Source organism: Hetaerina americana, unplaced genomic scaffold (assembly GCF_022747635.1).
Source record: "Hetaerina americana unplaced genomic scaffold, ioHetAmer1.1.p SCAF_1, whole genome shotgun sequence".
Taxonomy (NCBI): Eukaryota; Metazoa; Arthropoda; class Insecta; order Odonata; family Calopterygidae; genus Hetaerina; species Hetaerina americana.
The window spans coordinates 75,095,149-75,121,261 of NW_027286069.1; the positions used below are offsets into that span (position 1 = coordinate 75,095,149).

General features: G+C 33.8%; 1 protein-coding gene across 2 annotated transcripts in view; it reads right to left on the bottom strand.

The window, feature by feature from the left end:
- Nucleotides 1-1,750: 1,750 nt before the first annotated feature.
- The window catches only part of GAPcenA (GTPase activating protein and centrosome-associated), a 45,262-nt gene continuing 20,899 nt past the window's right edge, over nt 1,751-26,113 (bottom strand). For both annotated transcript variants that reach the window (XM_071591679.1, XM_071591669.1), the window contains exons 10-21: nt 25,208-25,345; nt 22,678-22,831; nt 18,427-18,752; nt 17,960-18,148; nt 15,956-16,081; nt 15,614-15,799; nt 14,047-14,221; nt 8,668-8,813; nt 6,179-6,262; nt 4,447-4,518; nt 4,010-4,216; nt 1,751-3,194 (exon numbers count right to left, since the gene is read on the bottom strand). In XM_071591679.1, coding sequence (XP_071447780.1) covers nt 2,838-3,194; nt 4,010-4,216; nt 4,447-4,518; nt 6,179-6,262; nt 8,668-8,813; nt 14,047-14,221; nt 15,614-15,799; nt 15,956-16,081; nt 17,960-18,148; nt 18,427-18,752; nt 22,678-22,831; nt 25,208-25,345 — 2,160 coding nt within the window. In that variant the 3' untranslated portion in view covers nt 1,751-2,837. The remainder of the gene's footprint in view (nt 3,195-4,009; nt 4,217-4,446; nt 4,519-6,178; nt 6,263-8,667; nt 8,814-14,046; nt 14,222-15,613; nt 15,800-15,955; nt 16,082-17,959; nt 18,149-18,426; nt 18,753-22,677; nt 22,832-25,207; nt 25,346-26,113) is intronic.

A 26,113-nucleotide genomic window follows, 5' to 3' on the forward strand; every position in this document is an offset into this window, starting at 1 on the left:
AGGGTTGCAAATTGGCATTAACATTTTGATTACTACAAATAAAGGTTAGCATTGAAATAAGTTAGTCTACAAGACAAAAAAACTGTTATGGATGGTAAATGACATTCAATTGACAAGCAACAATATATCTTTGGAAGGCTAATCAAATTACACAGAAACCAAAGAAATTGTTGTAACTTTTTAACAGGAAGCCACTGACAAATATATAAACCCCAATTGCTTGAAGGTCAGGACAACAGCTCTCTTCATATAAGCGAAGGTAAAGAGCAGAGGGATAAGTCAGGAGTGATTGTGCATATATATGGCAAGGTAATAATCATTCTAGCCATGACAAAATTTAGACGAGATTTATACTAAACTAGGTTTCCAAGTTTGGTTTTGGCCAAAACAAGAAGATTTCACAATTTAAAAAAAATCATAACGAACCAATGGTATGAACACTATCCAAGCTAAATTTGAATGGCCAAAGTTAGGAAAAATATATTGAGACTTGAATTTTTTTTGGTCAGCAATGTATTTGCACAAAAACTCCTCATTAGCCAATGAAAAATGTTAATAATAAAAACCTTGATTTTTGGTATATATGATGAATACTCCTGTTGTATGGATAGCACCACTGCTAACAGGCATCTTGCAGACTAAACGTCAGATCTTGATTTTTGCCACAATCATTAAACAACTATTTTTCAACAAAAAACATATTTCTTTCCCAGTTGAAGCTTTCATCAATACAGAATCATTTGAACTTTTTAGCCTGTAATCAAAGTTGATATCCTTTTAAACTTCCAATTCTGCAGTAATAAATTCTCACAAACAGTTATAAATCCACTAAACTTTTGATCAAAAGGAAGATCTGAAGTTAATCTATGAGAAATTTCAGTTGAACTTCATAACCTGGAGTTAATATTTATTTCAATAGTTAATGTACCTTGAATTTCATGATATATATTTGTTAAAATTCTGTAATATGTCTTCTTTTAAGTTTTCATTTAGTGAATTATTTTTTACACACACTACTAACAAAGTAATTAGCTATGAATTATAATTCATTAAAATTGTTCTTAAGTACTACAAAATATTATATCTTGTAAAACTACTTTCCATTTATCAACTTGAAAATACGATAAAATTAACAAAAGTTAAATTAAACAAAATATTTTGGACATTTTTACAATTAAAGATTAGTTACATCATTTTACCTAAACTTTTAATTGAAACAGTATTGAAAAATATGAACGTTTTAACAATGCTTGAACACAAAAACTGATGCTCAAAATTATTTCACTTATGAACAACTGGCTCTAGCCAAACCGTTCACTTCAATCTAACTCTTTCTTTGGTAATGAAAATGATTCTGTGTTCCTTTGGAGAGGACAAATAAATGAAAAAATGTCACAATGCATTTGGGGGATTTCAAATGTTATTATTATGGGAATTCTACCAGTTAAGTTAGGTTTTGGATGTAAACAAGCTACCAAATAATTCTCTTGTCTCTCCTAACAAAATCAAATGTGTATTACCATTGTAATTTCGAAGTTAGCTGTCTTAATGAAAATATTAGATACTTTTTCCAGGAAGGTAAAAATGCCACTTTTCTTAGCTTGGGACTAGGGAGGTTCATAAAACCCTCTTCAACCATAGAGCTAAAATAATTGCTCTGATCCTGAAAGTATATACAAGTGGTTAGAAAAATTATACTCGTACACCATTTTCTAAAAATAAATAAACATATTTCAATTATGTATCATAATTTAATAAACAATTTGAACATTTATATAATAATTTTTTTCCAATACATATATGGAAACAAAATGTGGTACCAATTGAATAATGGCTGAACTCAGGTCTTAGCACATCATCCCTGTGAAGTCTCATGGCCAATTGTCTCACCAATTATCCCAAAAAAAGATCAAGCTTTCATATAATTTATCACATACAGTTGCAGGAATTGTGACTGCTGAGACAAAGAAATTCCATATTAGTTGAAATATGATAAACACATTAACAGTTTTTGATATTTATGAAGGTGATGAACACTAAGATGGTCTTACTAAATCATTCCCTCAGGATGAAAGTTAGTCAAAATTCTTAGGTATTGTCACAGTTATCAACTGATAACTTTACCAATGGTTGCATAAACAACCACAATATTTTTCCACACTCTTGTTCCAGCCTTCACTTTTTCATATCTATTCATCTCAGCACAATTGCAGCATAAACAATTCTGAAGCACCGTTAAATGCTGCCACATAACCCACTTAAGAAAAAATAGAGAAAGCTCTAAAAACTTTCAGCTGCTTTCACTTCATTTAGAGTTGAATTATTATACACATTTTTTATCAGAGTAATTCTTGCAATACTTTTTTATCGCAAAGGACATTAAGGCAGAGCACATTTCCATTGCAATTTTGCTTGCAACTTAAGAGAAGTAAAAATTAGTATTCTGAAAATGCATCAGAACATATTTTTACCATCTTGGGAAATAGGGGGCTACTGATAATTGAAATTTCAACTCTTTAGGTGCAAAGTAAATACATCATATATACATTTATAGATATTTTTCTTTTACAATACATAGCTAATAACTACATACATACATAATCAAATGGAATGAATCACTTAACCAGGACGGACCCATGACCGAATTCTCGATACAGGGCCAACTCCTCATGCAAACCATTAAAATAGCTTTCAATGAGGAGATCAAGAAGCTTCCAGGTTCCATAAATGCCTTGATTTGGCAAGAGCTTTTACATGGGCTGGTAGGCAGTGGGACCCAATAATATTGGGAGATGGTCCATGGGTTGGGTTGAGGGGGACGGTTAATGACTTGACCCTCATATGGCACCACCCTCACAGTTCACTGCTGCTGTAATGGGTGGTGCCGGAGGGTTTTCATTGATTGGATGAGGCAGCGGTGGGGACGGGGGATCCCTTGACTGGGATGCTGGGGGGGCCACCCAGCCTGGAGCTGATTCTCTTCTAATGGCATTGGGGTGGTGCTGCTGGGACTGAGGCAGTGGTGGCCCAGAGGGATCCCTGCGGTTGGCAGTGGCAGCTGCCTCTTTGAGTGTGGACAGTGTTCGGCTGAGCCATGGAGGGGGCCAAGCACCAACCCCACCGGGTGGAGCAGTCCCTCCTCTGCCTCCATCCACCTGTACCTGATTTGGTGCACTCAGGCGATGGGTAAGTTCCTAAGGACAGATGACAAAACCTGAGAACACATTTTTTTCCGGCATATTTCTATGAATTGTACAACTTGTTTTTCATCTGTTTCAAAGGGTATTACTAAAACTTTTGAGTTCTGCTGACCACTTCCACAATCCTGTAGGCACTACACACCATCTCAATACACCAAACAAAGCACTTCCAGAAACACTTTTTTACATAGTCCTATACATATTTTCCCATTTACTTCACATTCAGGGTACTATGGAAAGGATTAATTCACATACTACGAAGAACTAAAGCAAAAAAAGAAACTATTACAAATGAGGCACCCAAAAATCTACAGGAATCATAAATCTACCAATGATAGAGGCAGTACCACTCCCCAGTGTTGGAAACAAAAATTCACTACCAAAGAAAAGGGGAACAGATTTCCGGTTTAATTCTTCTTTTAATATTTTAACCACAACACAATAAGTTTTAACTTGCATATACTCTTTCTTACAACTAACCATTTGACCAAACTCAACTGATACCTTTGACAATAGAAGAAATGTAACTGTAAAAAAGACTGAACTATTATATAAATTGTAAAAACAAAATGTTAGTAGTACTAATATCGTAGCCATACTAAGCAACATATTATTGTAAAAATAATAAAAGAGAAAAGATTCAGTATATTATCCAAAAATGTAAAAGTAAAGGCCATAAACCACATGCAATTGAAATAACAGAAGAACTCATACAAGGATTGAAATCGAAATAATAGAAAGCAATTGGCCTCATAGAATTTACACATGTATGTACCATGCAAACATCATTAAAGGCAGTCTGTCCTTACTTGATTTCTGCATTCAGCTTCAACTTGAGCTAGCTTTGCCCTTGCCAACTGTAATTCTAATTCACGAATGCGTTGCTGTGCTCGAGGTAACTCTCCTAGGTTAGATGAAGAAGTGATTCCCGGAGGATTACTTGCTGATAAGCTAGCATAATTGGCATCATCTGGCCAAGGCAAACGTGAACATCTTTCGCAACCACCAATGGCAACCTAAAACATTTTGATGTGAAAATAAATATGATTAACAATATTTCTAATAGCAACTAAATGACATTAATAACACCTTGTTAAAAATTTTTTCATTTCCTTTACATTTGAATTCTTGTATTAACAGATGGAAATTTGATATAATTTCTTGAAAATTGAGGAGGTAAATCAGTAAGGCCATTGGTTCCTAAGATACAAATATTTCAAAATGTACATTTTACATTAATACACACCCGTATGGACTCAATTGCTTCCTTTGCAGCAGCTTGCTCCTTTTCCAAGCGCAGACTCAGTTGTGAGCAGATCTGGTAGAAATATGAATGTATTAAAAAAATATTTATTCAAAAATAGCAAACAACAATAAACTTCATTCCTGAAAATATTCTACATGGGTCATTCAATAATTCCTTAGAAAATCCAAGAGATAAGATTAGTATTGGAAAAGGTTTACATTAGTAAATCTCATCTCTCACAAGACTTCTGTTAAAGTTTCAGCTATATCCATTACATGGTTTCATTTTCATAGTCGATGGAAGCAACAAACTTTTTTTTTATTTAGAAAAATGGGAAAACATGAGTTATGCGTGATGATTAAACACTTCGATTTAAATGGCTTAGCACTGTAAGAGATCAAAACCGAGCTGGATGAATTTCTTAGCACATCTGCTCCTGTGTTTGTGACTGTTTCCAATAGGGTGAATGAGCTTAAATGTGGACGTACACAAATGATGAACATCCTTCAGGACGTCCAAAGGAAGTGACTTAATCTGAAATGATTTACAAAATCCATGATATGGTTTTGAGTGAGCCACCAATCTAAGTGCATGAAATAGTTGAGGCCACAGGCATACATATCACAAGGTATAGCGTTTTCAGTTTTGCACAAAAAATTGAGAATGAATAAATTTTGGCAAGATGGGTGCTGCATTCTTTCAGTGAAGAATACATGCAATTGTGTGGTTGATTTGGAGGCTGCTTTGCCATTTTTCCATCACAATCCTGACAAATTCACATATCAATACACAACTATGGAAGAAACATTGATACACTGCTACATAAACTTAAGACAAAGGAACAATTGAAACAGTGTGTTATCCTAAATGCTATCTGGTTCTAAAGAAGGCGAAGAAGGTGACATTGGCCGACAAGGTCATGGCATCTTTGGATTTCCATGGAATCATCTATATCAATTACTTGCAAAAAGGTAACACAATACAAAGAGAGTATTATGCATCATTATTGCACCGGTTAAGCAAAGAAATGAGGAAAACCATCCGCCTTAGGCAAAGAAATAAAATTCTCTACTATCAAGACAATGCATGGTTGCATACCTGTGCAGTTTAAATGGCAAAAATCATGGAATTAATGTTTGAATTATTTAAATATCTACTGTATTCACTAGATTTGGCCCCCGGTGACTATTTTGTAATTTCCAAACTTGAAAAATGGCCCAGCGGATAACAATCTGTGTCGAATGAGATGGCAATCGCCAACAAACACACCTACATATTTTGAGGACCTCCTGAAATGGCTTAAAAAAGTTTGATAAATGCTGGGAAAAGTGTATTGAGCTAAATTTTGACAAACAAAAAACCTCTACCTAAAATAATATGTTTTTATACTATTTCCTGTGGAATTATTTAACAACTAATTCATTATTTTTGGATGAAGAATGTCTTAATTTAATATCATAAAACAATACTAAAGAAAAAGATGTAAAATGATCTGCTTTCCACTATTCCAACATTCTGTTTCATGGCAAGTTTTCACAAACTAGATGCCTGGTTTTACCTACATACAGACATTTTATTATGAACATGATTTTTGTGGAGAGATTTTTTGATGAATGCATAATAATTTATGATTTAAATTATTAATCAGAGAATTACAGTAAAAAGCATTTAAGCTTTCATAAGCAACAGGATATTTCATTGATTCACAGACCACAATGGGAAGTAACTTTACCTGTTTATACTCAGTGATTATGACATTGTTCTGGCATATCTCTTCTTCTGATTTGGCTATTTCTCTTTTCAGCATCTCTTTGACCTAGTGCAAAACAAAATGGTTAGTATTACTTCTTCAGATTTTCAATTTAACTACCTTTACCTCAGAGCTGATTTATATCGTATCTAAAATATTTCATTATGAGCATGAGCTATTTATTTAGTTGCAATCATTTACAAGGTAGGCATTCATAGTACTTCCACACTGTAGATATCAATCAGATCGTATTTGATACCAGTTTTTTGAGAACAGAAATTCAATTTTCAAGGTTTTGTGCAACAATTTTTACTACCTTGTACGAGGGTTGCTATTTATATTTTCAGCCAAATAATGAAAAGATATAGTTGAAAATAGCTTTATTGTTTTTTGAAGTATTCTCCATGATAATCAATAGAGTTTTGCATGCACTTCAACCAATTTTCATAACACTCTTTCCACTCCGATTGAGGTACCTCTAAAACACGGTTTCTGAATGCATTAACGGCTTCTTCAGGCGCTGAAAAACGTTGGCCACGCAATTTTTTCTTGACAAACGGGAATAAAATGAAGTCGGCTAAATAATGGCTGCGCAGATGGATGACCCATCAATTCGACGTTTTGGCCAGTCAAATAGTTTGTTGTTTCAGCTGATCTGTGACAGCTTGCATTGTCATGATGAAGACTGATCCTTTGTTGTCGCTTCTTTTTCTGTATTTCACCAAGCACTTCTGGCAAACAAATGCTTGTGTACCATTCAGAATTCACAGTTCTATCCTGCTCTAATGGTATGGTGGCCACATGTCCAGTTACTCTGAAGAAACAGGCGATCATTTGCTTCGACATGCTCCGTGCATGTATCACTTCAGTTGGATTTAGCTCGTCTTGGAAGACCAATACAGTGGATTGCTGTTTTGTTTCGGGCTCATGCGAATATATCCTAGATTTGTCACCTGTTTAGATGTTATACACAGCTTTTGATGCACCGCTATTGTATTTGTTGAGCATTTCTTTGCACCAATTGACACGAGCATCTTTTTGAGCTATTGTCAAATTCGCGAGATCCAACAAAAACAAATTTTTTCACAGCTAAACGTTCATGCAATATCTTATTGATGCTCGTCTTACTAATCCCCAAGGATGCCTCAAGCCCACGATAAGTCATATGACGATCTTCCTTTACTAGTTCTTGCACTGCATCAATGTTTTCTGGCACAACAATTGATTTTGGACCACCTTCACGACTTACGTCGCTGAGCAAACAGTGGCCATGATGAAATTCGTTATACCAGCGTTTCACAGTGGCAAGGTTGGAGCTTCATCACCAAATGAGGATGTAAGCTGATCAATGCACTCCTGTCTTGATAATTCACGCCGAAAATCGTAAAAAATCATAGTGTCCCAACATGATGCCTTTTTACATTTCTTACGGCTAGCATTCAGAAAATAAAAATTTGTACACATGGGATGTCAGCACATTATGTCAGTGATAAAAATTATTTCTATTTTGGAATATTTATTCGCTCTGGTATTCTCACCAAAACAAGTTATTCTCATTAAGACCTTACAATTATCACACAGTTGTAGTGTAGTGGTAGTTGGGCAATTTTTTTCTTAGCAAGACACTAGGTTAGCCTGACTAATTTCACGAATGCTCCTTCAATGTACACAGATGTGATGCACAAATCTTAACCTTCTTACAGAATAAATAACAATTTAAAAAAAAACTGCAACTTAAAAAAGCTCTCAGTTAAAAAAATTGCATTAGTCATTCATATTAAATATGAATAAGTAATTTATTTTTCCTTCTATTTTCTAGAAAAATAACTTCAGTTCTTCCGAAGTCCAGGTTTTACTGCCCAATTCTATTTTTTCCCAAGATTTTTTTTCAAGGTTTTCCCCATTACACTATACCTCTTTGTTAGAGCAAGGGAATGTCTTTTGCAGATTCTCTTTCACATTCTTCTCTCTTTTGTGGAGCATTATTTGCAACTAAATTCTTTTATTATTGAATTTACCAAAGGTTTCACTCATTTTTGATTTATACACAATTGTAGGCCATTTGAGTTTCACTTTTTCTTTGTGACTTTGAACAATAAACCCATGAATGTTTGGAACATAAAAAGTTTCATAAAACATGTCATCAACAAACATGTACATATAGGATTCCCAAAAGCCTACCTTGAACCGACAGAATACCTGAATGGCGCTTGAATAAATGAATGGCACTTTGGCCCCTAATCAGAAAATGTATCCCACAATGGGTACAAAACACCATCACATCAACAGAAGGCCAATGCAGTGTAGAAGAACCCAGAAATGTAAGTATGCTTGTAAGTACATGCTAGTAAGTAACTTAAATGCATCAAAAGTGCTGCAAAAGCCTTCAGCAGAAAAAAGTAACATGAATTTTGTAAAAATTCAAACCCAGCCTCAATATCAATCATTTCAAATGAGAGAATTGAAATCACCTGGGTGACTTCCTCTTCAAGCCTCTTACGATCTTCCTCTGACCGCTGCAAGGCAATTCTTGTTCGTTCCAGCTCTAAGGATTCTGATGTTTGTTGCACTTCCTCTTCCACGACATCGCTCACAGGTACGACCCCATCCTGAGACTCTATTTTGTGTAAAGAAGCAATCAAATGATAAATGTATTTTTGTTTTCACACAAAATGAGCAATACAATTATCAACTTTTAATAGCATTCCATTTGGTTAAAATTAAAATTTTTTAATTTGGATTATGAATTTGATTTTTATAATACTAAATTTATCTTGTAAAGAAAATAACATGCAAAATATACAATCCCCTGAAAAGAAATTGATCCAAAACAGACATTTTCCAGAAATTAACAAAAAAAACAATTTTATCATTAATAGCTGATACAGGTGAATTTTACCAATTCGCCATTGTGAAATTTTCACAGAAGAGCAGACAATTAAGGAAAACAATATGGTATATGAACTCTTTATATGGCATGTTTGGAGATCTATAGAGGGGCATAAATGTACGAAAAGGCTCATTGCTGAGCAACCAATATGATTACAATGTTTCTACATGTTTTTAACAATCAATACAGGGCATAAAAATTTATATATGACAGGCAGTTGTCCACAATCTATCTCGATGGCTGCTTGATTACATTGCTTCTAACTTACTTAGCCACTAAATATTGACAGATTGATATTGACAAATAAAACAGGGTATTTTGGGAAAAGATATGAAAGATATCTTAGGAATTCTCCCAGCAAATGAAGCCTGGGCTAATAAATATAAAGCCATATGAGGCTCTCATATGGCAGTCAATATTGCCAATAATTTGATACATTAGTAGACCCGACCATGCAAAAAACCAATGCAAGGAATAAAGGAGGGTTTAGGGGTTATACAAAAAAAGAACACAGAATGAAGAGTCCAAGTGTTTTGCAATTGATGCTTGAATGCATAGAGGATACTTAAACAGCCACAAAACGACTCACAAAAGGAATTCATAAATGCAGCCTCAAAGTAGAAATATTACATATAGAAGAGAAAGGAATGAAACAACATATTCTGTAACAAACTGAGATTTTTAGCAGAGAATCAGCAACATTTTGTTATTTTGAATTGTGATTTGTTTCTCTTATATCACCCATTTCCCTTCATCCTCTCCTATAAATCACTCAAAAAAATTCTCACTCTCCTAGCTCTACTCTTTCATTTGACAAATTTCTCCTTTATTCCCCTTCCTTTACTCTACACAGAGCCCAAGATGATGGTAGACATCACATTTAGGCAATTATAAATTGAGCAGATGTGGAAAAGGGTCATTTTACACACTAATCTACAACTTCTGATAGTTGTAATGTAATCAATACCAAGGTTAAAAAGGTTCTCCCGAAAGCTATCAGTGTGACCTAGTGATTAATTTACTTTAAGTTAGACTTCATGCTAAGTTAAATGCTCTTTGTTATTAGTCAAAGTGATATTTATAATATATGTTTCATACATATGACACATATATTTACATTATTACTCCAAAAAGGACTGAGAAACCAGTCAACTTTTTATGTAACATTTATGTATTTTTAGCAGACAAAGTATAAATGGGAATGAGAATAGGGAATTATTTAACAGGAAATCATTATTTAAATTTGAGATATTTCGAATAAGTAATTGTTTGGACCCCAAAATGCACACATGAAACATTTGAAAATCAGAAAAGGAATGATTTAAAAAATCCTTCAAATTTACTTTACAAAAATAATCATATTATTATCATTCAAAGACATTAATAAGACACAGACCATGAAATTAGTTTATAAATCAATGCTCAATTTCATTGAGAAATAGGTTATATAGATGGTAAAAAAATTAGTTTAGGAAAGCAAACTTGAGAAAACTAAGAATAACAATAACGAGTTTCAAAGACGATGGGGAAAAGAAGGTGAAGACATACTAGGTATGAAGATGGTACAAGGACTTACAGATGAAAGATTGTTTAGGGTTTACGAAGTAGGTAGGAAGGTGGAACATCAAGTTAAAGGAGCAGATAGTTTCTTCTCTCATTATTCCTCACTTTGATTATGGTAACATAACATAACAAGACCTTTCAAACAAACTATTGGTAAAACTCCAAAGGACATTTAACTCATGCATACACTTCATTTACAATTTGAAAATTGCAGATCACATTACAGAGTAGTTTAACAAACTAAACTGGCTATTTCTGGAATCTTGCAGGAAACTCCACATGCTGTCCTTACTCTATCAAATACTAAATTAAAACCCATAAGTATTTTGCCAATGACTTCAATAGCCTTGATAGAATACATAATCTAAATACCAGAGGTATTCATGAACTTGTAATCCCTAATCACAGAATAGCTACATGCAACCAATCATTTGCAGTCACAGCATGTCATCAGTGGAATGAGCTATTACCTGTGATAACTAATTCACCTTCCCTCCCATCATTGAAGCATACACTTCATAAAGCACTAATTCCCCAGCAAACCAACCGGTATAAATCCAGCTGCAAACAGGTTTTGAGATCCTTCCTTTTTCTGTAACAGGAGCATCATACTTTGTCTTTGCGTTTGTAAATATAACCATGAATATTGTTTTACCAGTATCGTTTGCATGTATAAGTATTTGTATGTGTATTTGTTAGCATGTATGGTATTTATATGTATTGTATGTGTGTATGTTGTATATATTGTGTTATAGTTTGTAAATGAACTATGCAACTAATGTATTGTTTTGCTGTATGTTAGTCCTATGATATTGAATGTATTAATTTTATTGCTATTTATGTATAATTTGTGAAATTTATTAGTAAGTTTAATCTTGTACAAGTGTGATGAGGGGCTAGGTGACAGAAGAGACTCCATAGTCTCTAACTCGCCCCAAAATAAAGATGACTATCCCGATGATATCTCCCCTTTTTACACCAGTTTTTCCTCTTCATGACTGCTTGGGATTTTTCTTTGGCCAGTTGCGCCTCTCTGTGACCACCTTAAACTCTTCCCTATAGCTTTAATGATTAATTTCATGCTATTTGAGAGCAATATAATAATAATAATATTGATTTTTTCAGCAGACACAGTGTACAGTATTAAGAGTACATGAGACGTGTAAAGGGCACGTCAATGGGATAAAGATCATATTATTCCCAAATAGAAATACGCATACAGTGAATACAGGAAACTAATACACACTTAATTTTTAAATAAATATTCATTTCCACAAATAACACTCATCAACCAGATATGCAAATATATTCTCCTTGAATATTGAAATTTTCGTTTCATTTTTTAAATGTTTAGGCAGATTGTTAAAACATTTTGTGCATATTGATGTTGGTCCTTTAGCTACCATATAAACGTTTGATATTTTCACATGTATGTACATCTTTACATCTTCTGTTATTGTGACAGTATTAACTGTTATTCATTGTAAAGTCACGCTTGCTTTTCTTAGCATGAGTCACTGATATGATCGACTTCTTAGGAAAAGACTGTAACCTGAACACTAGAGCTTCACTTCAGTATGTTGTAATGCATACTGAAAACAAAATAGTCGAAAATAATTTTTATCTATCAACTGGAAAAGTTCTTTCTATGCATCACATCTATAAACATGATCAAACAATGAACGCATTCTGAAACCAAACTACTTCATTTTAAAATCTCATGATCTCAAATCCTACAAGTTTTACTGGGTAGTATGTGTAACAACTACAACTGAAAATAAAACGGGGACAAAAAGAGATCTGAACGTCAAACTAAAATATTTTGATTCCTAAATGCATTTATATCACTAAGGGCATTTTGAGATTCAACGATAGAGTGACAGGATATTAGATATCAGTCTCATTACTATTATGTGAACTTCAAAAAATACTTCAGTTATTAAGTAATATGATTTGTATAGATTCCATTTATAGTCAATGAGACATCAAAGCTATATGCAATTTGATGCCAAAATTATTTTTGCAAGCTTTGGTATTCTGGGGCACATAATGAAAATAAATAAGCTTACACAAAGAGAGACCTAAGAGGTTTACGGCTATATTTTCAGCCTTGATATTTAATATCCTATGCATGTCTAACGAAATAAGCTTTTGTATAAGCATAAGAAAAGGTTTTTCAATGCCCAGTGTAATAATTATTCCAATTGCAAAAACAACCCTTGCCATATAAAAATCAGAGCAATAATATATGTATCAGAATTTATCAGAACTCGGCAATAAATATGGCATATTGGTTAGTTTTTTAAAGTACATTGATACAAGGTGGACCACCTATCTTGATTTATTACTGTTTTATATTGAATGGAAGACATAATGTGCTTTTTAATGGATGTTTAACAATAGTGGTCAATTCAATTGCTCAATGTCAGTTCTCATGCACTGAAAATTGTGTCATAGATCAATGGGATTTAATGGCTCAATATCAAATTGTCCATGTTAACCCTAGGGATATAAAATGTCTATTAACTAGATGTTGATGTCTCATCATATCCAATTATTATGATATTTAAAAAATTACATACCTCTGGAGGCAAGTAATAATTTTTTTTCTCTTCATACTCTTTTCTTTACAGTATGTAATGAATTTAGGAATGATGATTGGAACAATCAAATATTATAAGAATCGTGCATTTTTTTATTTACTCGTACAAAAGTCCACCACAAGAAAATGTAGGTATTCAAGAGATAATTCAACGTCTCACTGAAGATAAGAATGATGAAATATTTCATTGTTAATAAATACCAGTAAACTATGCAGACAGATATTTAATTTCACCATTTTCAAAGCATTATGGTAGTTTGATGGTAGTTAATTCAGGTTTTCCAGGCACTTAAACAGGCCTTGAACTTTATTTGTTAAGGGCACAATTAACAAGAATAAACTTTTTTCCAGGCAAGGTAATTGAAGTTGGAGGGAGAAGGTTGGTATTCAAAACTGCATATATGCTTATTTGGTAGAGCTTTCTTATGCTAATTATCACATAATAAATGCTTCACATCTCCAATTGATTTCATTAACATGTTCACCATTAAATATAAATATATAAAAACTCTGGGTAATAACATGGAAGTTATCTTTTCTTTTGCTTAATAATTTTACTATTATGGCATGCAGTCATTCTATTTCAAATGCTAGTAACAAGGATGAGTAGGGGTACAATGTGCAAGCTTTGGTACAATTTTTAACAAGACAAACTCAAAAGCATTAATCCTACTTGAACCATGCCAACATGTTTCCACCAAATTATTATTGTATAAGTACCCATTTACACCAAAATTAGAATAAGTACCTAGGGTGAGAGAGATGCAATACTCCGAAATAAAATAAGAAACCCACCTTTTAAAGCATTGAACTCAGCCTCATACTTTTTCAGTTTTTTCACTTTGGTGCTGCATGCTAACTTGACTAATTTCTTGGCAGTCTCCTCATTGCGGCATTTTTTCGGCAGGGTTACACGGAAATATTTCAATATTCCTTCAAAGTCTAACTGAAGGAGTTCTTTCTGTGAGTTCTACAACAAAAGAAAAACACACGTCTAAAAAAATTAATGCAATTCACAATTGCATATTTGTTAGATTAATAGTCTCAACAGAGTTAAGACAAAACATCAAAGCCATAAAAAACAACTCTGGCACAGATATATCTGTTAGTTTGCCACTGACAAATGGAGAATAGATGAGACATAATAAATTACAAGTGCCAATAATATGAATATTTCACCTTTTTTTCTTTCTTTTGGGGTAAATAAAACATTCAAATAAAAAAATGTTTTAACAACTTATGAAAATGGAAACCAATACTTGCTCCCTCGTCTGAAGCTAGTGTTGTAATAACTTTCTTTGAAGGAATTTCAATTACAGACAGGAGGGCCCTACATTCAAACCTAAGTAATGCCTATTAACACCCCAAACCTCAAATTATATCTGTATTCAGCATAGAGAAAAGTTTCCATGTAATGTTAATATACACAAGTAACATCTTAACAAACAATATAGTTTATTTTTCATATTTTATTTTAGCATTCTCCAAAGTAATACATGCATATGACATTTACGCAACTCATTAATATGATTTCCCCTTGTGTAAATAAAATAAATTTTCATATTCATCTGCTTTTTTCCTGTTAATTATGGCTGCATCAAATTGTATCTAATGATTTCAATACTTTTAAACAAGAATAAGGGCCTCAACAAACAAACATTCAACTCAGGCATAATATCACCAATAAAAGTGAACAAAGTTATGGCTGAAAATTAAATGAATAATAAGTCCATAAAAAGCTAATTTATCCATCACTACCATATTAAGCTAATGGCCTTTAGTCACAGCATTTATATTTACCTGCATTTCACTTCAAACTGTTAACTGGTTGGGAATCCACCTAGGATATCAAAGTTTTGTTGAAATGATACCTCCAGATTTTTGAGAATTCATGCAATTTCTAAAATCTTGGTCAAGGAATGCCCTAAGCTTTGAATTGCATGAAATTTCAAATTAAGTGGCAATAAAATAATAAGGTTTTACTATACCACAATTCTTAAATTAATAGCTACATTTTTTGGGTTTACTTAGCTGTGGTTTTGTCAAATGAAAGTAACCATTGCTTTCATCTCTCAAGTGTAAAAATAGCAAAATAAAAAAAGGATTTCCTGAAATGGTAACCTTTCAAATTTTAAGGGTCCATCACAAAAGCAAATGGGGATCGGGATGGTGTGGTGGCTCATGCACTGGCTTCCCACCGAGAGGCTGTCACCCTTTCCATCCCATCCATCCCTAATAGCACACATGACCTTAGCTGCCGACCACCTCCCATAAAAACTACTACAAAAGCAAATCCAAATATACAAGTCTTATTTAAAAAAGATTACCAACGGAAAACTAGGAGACTAAGAAAAAGCCTTACCATAAGAAGAGCAAGAGCCACCTGGAAGAGTGTGTCCATGCCCTGTAGAAGAAACACATCCAGTATGTGGTATACAAAGCAAAGAGGAAACTTGGCAGTGAACAGTGTAAGAAACCACTGAGAGCCAAACATATGTGACTCCACTCCTCGCTCACAAAAGTGTTGCCACAGTTCTGGAAGTTGTTCCTGGAATATCAAAACGTACATAAATTAAAAAGGTATCAAAAAATCTTACTCAGAATATATACATTTATATATACTACCGTTGAAAAGGTTAAGGACAGAAAAACCATTACAGACAATCATTCAACAGCAATGTAGGATCAAAGTCAAGAAAATTACCTCCATTAACCTATTCAACTGGTACAACCGCATGTAGAGATTCTCAAAACCATCTTTGAATAGGTCCCGAAGGCCATAGTCATACATAAGCTTCACTAAAACACAAAATGCTTGTTCCTCTGGCATCTAATTAACAAATAAATTGATATATTAGTAAAATTTGCACAAACACAACTATCAAACTAAATAACAAAAATATTGTATGTATCAATTTCTTTAAAGGGTCTGCATAACTGGGTAAAATATATTGTCTAGCATTGAGAAACAGAAGTTGATATGTTGTACGCATTTGAGGATACTGTTCAAAATTATTTTCAGATTAAAACAGGTCTAGACTTAAGAGATTTCATAGGCTTTCTCCCTTTCATCATTCCTTTCATTCACAGATTTTTTCTAAAAATTCACAAGTGATGTTTCAATGCTGGATATAGCTTAGAGCATACTGCATATTTAATTCTCAGTTATTTCTCTACTTTCAGCAAAATTACTAAACTGACATAAATATGTTTGTAAAAAATAGGTCTGTTTGCAAGGGAAATGATATTCATCTCGTAGGCACAAGAGAATGTTTCATGGATGGGAAATCACCATTCTGATACTCCTACTTTCTACCCTTTGCTAGCTAGCAAAGAGGGGGAGGAGTGCCATTTTCATTATAGTTTACTTCTAATGGAGAAACTAACAAAGCAAAGATGTATTTGTGTAACTCCAAGTAACCTACTCAGATGTATACAGAATATATGATCATGCTGTTTGTCGAACTGTTTGCTTACAAGCACGCAGAGGACCTTTCAGCTGGTTCAGTGACTCCTCACTTTTTTGTATTAGTAAAATATCATAAATAATCCTTTTAAGCACACATTTCTACCCGCAATTGCTGTTGAAAAAAAGGTGTGCTCTTTCACTTCTGGTTCCATAAGTATCTCAGCCCTTCTTGGAATGCACTTTAGAAGATGAGTCATTCTTCTGATCTCTTCCCTTTTGTCTTCTTGGGTCAAAGGGTACAGAATAGAAGTACAGTTGTGGACAGTAAGGGTACAGTCTTGTGGGGTGGAACATGAATAATAATTTCTCTTCAATGCCATCAAGAACTAGCGTTTACTCTCTAGCACCCTCCTCCTCTCGACAATATATTGTGTTTATTTAGTCTTGTCTGGACATATTTTCAGAGAAAAGTTTTCTCAAAACTTCTCTGTTGAGTCTTATAAGCATTCAAGGTTTTGGCGATATGTAATTCACTAACAGAATATAAAACGATACCAACATAAACACCATGTTTAAAAAATGGAATGTAAGATTCTCACATTTGAAAGTCCTTCTATACTGTATACATTATTTTTATGATAGAATATGATAAGAGGATGAATAATTAACACACAAAAGACAAATGTCACTGGCCACATTAACAAAATATTATGGAGAATACTGGGACACGCATGGAGAGCCCATCAAATATGGTTTGATGGCTGGCTTTCCTAAAGAGCAACCCTGATTGACCATTATGATAATTTAAACTCACATTTTGAAATGTGAATCTCTCTTAATATCTAAACCAATTCATTTTCACTGACACTGTCACTATGAAATGAAACTAGTTAGGCTCTTAATATCAATTGGCAGGTAAAACTCAACGCGAAGCGTAGCGACTCTCTTTCGCGTAGTCTATTTAGACTACGCGAAAGAGAAAGGAATGAAACAATCTTAACAAGATGTGAATGTCCTAAGCATGTGAGTTTAAAAAGTATATTTGGAATTAAACATTACACTACAAACCATTATTATGGGAAGATAACATTGAAGAAATATCAGTGATTTCCTTTAAATTTTTTTGGAACCAAAAAATATTTCAATTTTCGATAAATAAAATGTTGGTAAATATTAAAAGAGTTTTTGAATACACGCAGGTCTAGGGAGATGCCAGATATGGGATGCTTACTATGCCTATACAGTAATACTTAAAGCTACTAATAAAATAAAAGGAAGGACAAATCCTTCCATTCTTACATGTAATAGGAGTGCTGCAGCTAAGAAGCTTAAACCTTGGCAATATCCAACCTCTTCATCATACACTGCATATGCTTTTGAAATGCGATAGAGAGAATCCTGTCCCAATCCTCCACTTTCCTTGAAAAAATTGTGTGCTGGGAAAGTACGGTGAATATCTCTTTGGATCACAGCTTCACATCCACTTTCCTGTAATAATTTATTCACAATCTTTGGCATTTGAATACAACTTTTTAAAGAAAATATACCTTTTAAATTAACTACATTACATTAACAATGTAAAGCGCCACTTTGCAGAACAGATGAGAGAACATTTTTATCACACATTGCTACAATAGCCTACAGTATTGAAGATAGTTAAATAAAACATCATACTACAATAAAATTTATTAAGGATGATATACCAAAGATAACAAGCAGTGAATAATCAAACTATATTCAACAAAAATCAATCCTTGAGAAGCTACCTTTGTTATGAGTATTCGATAAGTATCCATAGTGTGAGCATCATTCTCACAGTTGGCTAGCCTCTGCCATACTTCACCCCTTAGCGCTTCAGGAACTCCTTGCCTCACAAGGGCAGCCAACTGTCGTGGCCTTGAAGCTGCACCAGCAGGAAGCTCAGATGGCACCACTGAGGGTGGCCCTCCCAGGGGAGAAGTGGCAGAATTTGAAGGATTGGGACTAGGGGAAGGCCGCCATCTCTGCAATGCATCTGCCCATGATTGTAACTCAACCTGAGAACAATCTCTAGAAACCTCACCAGTGCCACTAAGAAGAGGCTCATCTCCATCTGAAAGAACACATCAAAATAATAGACAGGAAAATAAATAGATGGCTTAAGTTTGGCATTCAACTCATCATCTCATCCAAAAAATAAATATACAATAAACAGAGTGTAGATTTAGCGCTAGGAATGATTTCTACGTAGGTGTATTACAGTAATAAGAAGTATCATATTTTCTCAACTCAATGATATATTTTCCAACAATGTATTTTATAAATAAATCTTATACGAGTTTTCAACCTCATACACAATAAATTCTTGATTATCTCTGCACAGATTACCCATTTTTCTGGATTCTCCATGTTATTTTCTTTTCCCAGCACCTCAAAAGTTTAATGATAAAATTATAATCATAAAGGTAATCAAATACTTTGAAACTTTGGCTTACTTACTGACAAAATTTTGAAATACCTCAGCTCTCTTTCAAGTTTTTATTTTGATTACAAAATCAAAATATTTTGATAGTACTTAATGTTTCAATATTTAAACATTTTTCCAATCCATACCTTCCTGTTATTGTTTCCCACATATTCATTAGCTCCGAGAATTCATATTTCATTTAAGATAAGCAAATTTATAGTTTTACCATTCAACAAATAAGTCATTGATTACAGGCACTGCATTATTTTAATAGGTATCAAGAGATGAATATGAATTTGTGTAAATGATCTTTGTCTATATTCGTCCTTTGACAATCAGTTTTATTGTTTTCTTTACCTGGGCTACAAGATTGGTTTAGCTTTCAGATAATACATTCTGTTATTCTTCAAAAGATAGTTGTTTTTTCTACAACTATCACTCAACTCTTAAGAGAAATGGCTGAAAAATTGGAAAAAATTGTACTTTCCATTGCTTAAAAAACTCAAGTTAATCACAAGGAATAATAAAAGAAGAGTTTATTTGTTTCTTAATAGCAGTCACTTCTTTTCTCAAACTATTTTGATTCATAGGAATTGAATCCATTTATATCAGCACCGTAATTCCTTATATTTTGGTTATTCCTGCTCTTTGATTATCCGTGCATCATCTTGAATCCACTAGATTGGAGATAATCAAGAGTTTACTCTACTTCAACTGATTTCCCTAAAACAGGACCAATTAGATGTTGTTATGAAAAGCACTTAGGTGGACAGGAGAGCCCATTCTGAAACTCTTGAATGCTCATATTTGAGTAGATCTCTTCCTCATTCTCCTTTTTATGAGGATATGTATTTCCATACATTTTGTATGATTTACTCCAAATCCTGTGGGTAAAGGAAGTATAAAGGAAGATGTTTTTATCCTATGAGTGATATAAAGTTGAGTGTGAAGTCCATCAGTTAGATTATTTTGGAAATTATTGCATTCTTCCGTTACATACATTGCATGATTAAAATTGCTACAGTGATAGCTTCTGAATGTTTTCGTACACCCAAGAAGTGACTCAGGACTGGCACAATATTTCTTTATATGAGGGCTGTTTAGAAAGTAACCTCCATTATTCTACAATAAATACACAGGAATAGATACAGAAAATGAATAATTATTTTCATCTCAAATCTCTACTATTTTATAAATATTTGCCAAACAGGTTTAAACATCATACCTGTGAACAAGTTTTCTCATTCCTTCAGCATAAAATGATTCCACCTCAGATTGCAGCCAATCGATGATGGCATCCTTAGGTTCCTCGTCAAGACAAGAACAAACCATTGGGTAGCCTAACTTTTCAGTCATGTTTCCATGCAACAGAGTCGTAGAAATCTAAGGAAAACTTTCTTACTAAGGAAAACTTCTTAGAAAAGATTTCAGATATTGTAAAATGCTGGTTTTCATGAATTTTTCATCAATATCAGGTGCAATTCATTGTTCACTGCAGATGGGTGGCCACTTCTGTCATCATCATGGACATTTACAGGTTCACTCTTAAACGAATGACAACACTAACGCACAACTCTTGCCAATTATCACATTTGGTCCATAAAGAGCACAACTTTCTCAATGAATGTCAGCAGTTTTGAAGTTTTTTATCGGTAAAATCCTTATCACTGAATCAACCCTTTGTTTGGTGGGAATAGCGATTGTATTGTTCATTTTGACTTGCTATTTTAAACAAACAACAAGCGGCGTGACCTTCCAACCACTGCAGCTCCAGGCACACCAACCTACTGTGAGCATCAATACGGTGACCATTTACCTCCCTCCCCTAAGTCTCATGCTGCATGAAAACTGAGATTACTTTCTGGGCAGCTCTCATATCATCACAGAGAATTATATTGGATGATGTCAGTTGAAAATTCAAATAAATAGTTATTATTTATGATATTTACCTCAATTCCCTTTTACTAGAAACCTGTCAAGAGACATTCTTTTTGCTGATGCTTCAATGTTTTGTAAAAATGTGACTAGGCTTTGTCATTAAATAAATTTCTGGTGCACACAGACACTGCCTTATTATGGTAATGTTTCGTAAACATGTTACGATGCAAGTTTCCCATGACCTATACAACAAATTTAGTTAACTATTTGGGACTTAACAGTTCTTGCAGGCTTGTGAAGTTTCTGAGTGGTAAACAAGCTGGGGTTTAATTTTCAAATCACCATTTCCATTCATGCAAAACAGCAGCATAGGATGACTTTTCATTAGCCTGCAGGTGGGCAATTCATTCTCTTCTGCTGTTACCTGAACAAATATAGGTTCACTTTGGCATCTTCTTCAATAAGACACCGGTCTCATCACAATTAAAACCTGTTGTGCCAGGTAACCCACAGGATCTATGAGCTTCCTGAAGTCATTGATGAATATCTCTGTTACCTTTGATTTTGAGGTTGCTGCTCCACTACACCTCACAAGGCCATGGATGCCGGTTCTTCTCATTAACTTCTTGAACCACACATAGCTCCCCTAAAATACTTCTTCAGCCATTGATAATCCTGACATCTTCTTAATAAGGTTGGCAAAAATCACTTTTCCCGCTCACAAATGATATTCTCATTAATAGACTCATTGCAATTGCTTTTTGTTTATCCATATGAGAAGTAACCTTTCAACATTGTAGAGAATATGCAAATGTTGCATATATATTCTTGTAACTCCCTTTGAAGCATTTATCTCCTTAATCTTGTTCTTGAAGCAAATTCTCATTGCTGATGTTGACGAATTGTTGACATACATGGTAGATCAGTCACAATCACACCTTGGTCCCAATTTTCAATTATTTTATTTTTCATTTCAACTGTTATTTTTATTCTCTCATGGCTGTATTCTTATAGATTTTTCTTCAGGGCCTTTTTTAAAACTATTCACAAAATATTATTAAACTTTGCATGAAAAAATTGCAATCCACAAGCCTGAACACAATTGTGATCACTAGCAACACTTAGTGCTGGAACGAGTGATAAACACAAACTGAAGTAGCAGGAGCACAATCATTCCAGGAATTCCCCTTTCCTCGTCACTTGTTTTAGAAAAAGTTACTTGCTAAGGGAGTCATTTTATGACCAATATTTTTGCTCATTGTGTGAATTACTCACTATGTGATGTGCTTGTTAAACTAGGTTCCACTGTATTTGGAATAGAAAATAATTGGACATAAAAACATATATAAGAAATAGACAATAATATTACACATGGTATACCAGGAAAAGCAACCAATAGTTATATGCTAAATAAACAAAGCCTTATTAACTTGATAGAAATCTTAAAACTATTTTTTGTGTGGATTGAAAATAAGTATCTTTTTAAAATACTTTAATTTGAGAGTTGAACCTAGTCTGAACCTCAGTAGCTCCAAAACCATGGAGATATCAGGCTACAAAATGATACTCCCTAAGTTTTGTTTTAAGGTCTATGATGATGCAGAAATTTGAAAAAGTGAAACTAAGAAGAAAATTCTTGGATTATTTGACATGAAACCACCTACATTAAAAATATTATCGAAACCTTACATACCAGATAGAGGTTCTTCTTCCTTGGGTGACAATAAAGATGGAGCATGTCCAGTCATAGATGCTGTTAAAGATGCATACGTAGAAAGTGGTCGATTGATCAAACCAGCAAGGTTAAGGGCTAGATTCAGCCTGTTTCGTTCTTTTTCAGTCAGAACCTACAACAAAAATTAAAATATACTTAATAAGTGAATACAACAAGAATTATACAAAGTCAATAATTGAAGAAGCATCATAAATGAGCTTCATTTCAATCACTTTACCAAAACCCTGATATTATGTGCTCTAAGCTATTTCAAAGATAAAGTAGAAAGAGCACTTATGCATTTATGGGGCATTTACACAGATATTACTCTTCTGTTATGCATAATGCTACAAGACCCTTGAATTTATAAAAAAATAATTATAATTAAATGTTATAATAATGAAAATAATAATGGTAGGATCAAATTTTCAATCTTTTCTCCTATAATGTGAAAATATTATTTCAACAATTTGACTTCTAAGGCCGATGCCTCTATAATATTTTATGAATAGTTTTAAAAGTGTCCCCAAAGAAAAATTAGCAAGAAAACAGTCAAAAGAGAACAAAAATAACCACAGAAATGAAAAGTGAAATTATTAGAAAATGAGAACAAGGTGTCAGTGCTGCTGATCTATCACGCACATACAATTTGTCAGCATCAACAATTTGTATTATCCTCAAGAACAAGGAAAAAATTAAGATGATAGATGCTTCAAATGGATTGACAAGCAATGGTAATATATTCTGAACAATGTTGAAAGGTTACTTCTAATATGGGTAAATGAAAAATAATGGCAAGGCAATGCTATCAACTATAATATGCTTTGTGAGAAGGCAAAAGTGATTTTTGCAGACCTCGTTAGAACATGCCAGGATCATCAATAGACGAGAAAGAAGTATTTAAGGGAAGTACTGGGTGGTTTGAGAAGCTTAAGAGAAGAACCAGCATTCACAGCATTGTGAGCCATGGTGAAGCAGCAATCTCCGACTAAAAGGCAGCAGAGAATTTCATCAGTGACTATAAGAAGCTCATAGTTTCTGAGGAATTCCTCCTGCAGCAGGTTTTCAATTGCGATGAGAAGGGTCTTTTCTGGGAAAAGATCTCCAAGCGAACCTATATAATATCAGAGGAGAATGCATTGTCGGGCCAATGAAAGACCGTCACACACTGTAATCCTGTACCAATGCAAGCGGAGATGTGAAAATTAAGTCAATGCTTGTGTACCATTCAGAAACTTCACGAGCCTTCAAGAAGTGCAAAGTCCAGAAGAGCAGGCTAAATGTAATGTGGAGGTCAAACAACAACATCAAGTTTCTTCCTCTCAACACCACTCCATTACTTCAGCCTATGGTCAAGCAGGTTTTTTCTAACTTTAAGCTCTACACTAAAGCACTTTTCAAACATTTTTATGAGGTGACTGAAAGGGCCAATCTCAATCTGACAAGCATTTTGGAAATATCATTTCAACATCATTGACTGCCTTTAGATGATCGAAAAGGAGTGGGAACGGATTTCCAAGAGAACTCTCACTTCTGCTTGGAAGAAGCTTCAGCCGGAGAGCATTGACAACATTGATTTTTTGGGATTTGAGATGGCAGATATATGGACTGTAGTCAGTGAGATTTGGCCAAGTTCCTGGGACTGGAGGTGGATAACAATGATATTCTTCATGAGCTTGTGGAGGAGCACAGCCAGGAGCTGACCACTGAAAACTTATGGGTTGCATTGTGTTTTGCAGGAAGAAGTTTTGGAGGAGAGGTTATCTAAGGAGGTAACAGCAAAGAAAGATTCATCAAGTGTCATAAGAGAAATACAGGAAGCATGGGAAACTGTAGCGTCATACATTACGAAGCATCATCCTAATATGGTAGTTGTTACATGTTCTACAAGTTTTTATGATGATACTGCTGTACTGTATTTTTGAAAAATTTTGAAGAGTTGGAAAAAACAAATTTATTTTGACAGGGTTATCGTATAAAGGAATTATGAATGTACCATAAATAAAAACTAATTATTTAAATTCGTTTTTTTCTATAAATCTAATTCATATTACAGGTTGGTTCATTCCAGGATAGAGGATGAGATGAAGACTATAATTCTCTGTGGCATCTTGTCTTTTGACATGTGTCTTGTAAAAATGAATTATGAAAGTATCATAAGTAATAAACTACTTATTTTGATTCTTTTTTTTTGTACATTCGAATTTGCATTCCCGGTGGTTTCATGCCACAATAGAAGAAAAGGTGAACATGAATCACGATCCTAAATAATATCTATATAATTTTCTTTTGAATAAAACTCACAAAAATTTTTATGGCACAGAATGCATTATTGTATTTTACATTAATTTACATGGAAAAGATGATTCTCTAAACAAGTGTTTCATTTTACGAGAAAGGCCACGGAACAGTTCATGCTCATATTATAAGGTTCCAATGCCATTAATATCTTTATCACAAAGGCTAAAATACATACATGCCAATTCAACGTGATACAATTAAAACTTACCTCTCCACAAGTGTCAATACCAAGGACTTTATAATGCACGGAGATCCCATCATCAGATGATGGAGAGAGGGAGGATGTACCAACTGGGGGAGGAGGAGGAGGCTGATCTCCAGCAGGGCTTAAAATGGACGTGACAGTCTGCAATAAGAAAGATTAGAAATTTTTCTTTATTTTTAACAACCCTCCTTTGGATGCCATCTCATGTTCAATACACTTTTTTTATTTTTCTGTCATAGTACATAATTTATTTTTCTACTTTACAATACAAGTTTGAGTGAATAGATTAAAGAAAAAAAAGTTTAGCACACATTGAAGCTTCTTTGAACACAGCTATTAGATTGGAAAAGTAGCTTGTATAAATATTTACTCGTGATATCAAAACATTAAGGCTCTGATTCATAGTTTCACCAGAATATGTCAAAGGTTTTGAATGACTAATGGTACCTCTCAGAATTTTACTTTCAAATCTCAAACAGCCAAATGTCCCCTGAACTTTAATTATAAAAACCAAAAAAAATATTTCTTAAGTAAATACTTCATTCCCAGGAACACAGAAATATGCTCAATTTGTGACTTTGATGGGATCAGGAAAACAATGGAAAGTCATAGCCAAAGCATTCTCTAAATATGAAGTAAAGAATTTCTTAAGAGCTTATTTTTATTTTTTTAAATTATAGAAGATTAAGGCAAAATTATGAATATTACATTCACGTGCACATGGTAATTGATGAAATAATTATTTATTCATGAGTAATAGTCCACAGATCAAAATTTTAAACAAATTTAAATTAGGATAAAAAATCTACAGCTATAAATTAAAACTGAGTTGTCTTCTCCATTGACATAAATGTGGACCCACATTCAAGAGCCTAAAGTGAGGATGTTTTAATTAACAGTTCACCACCA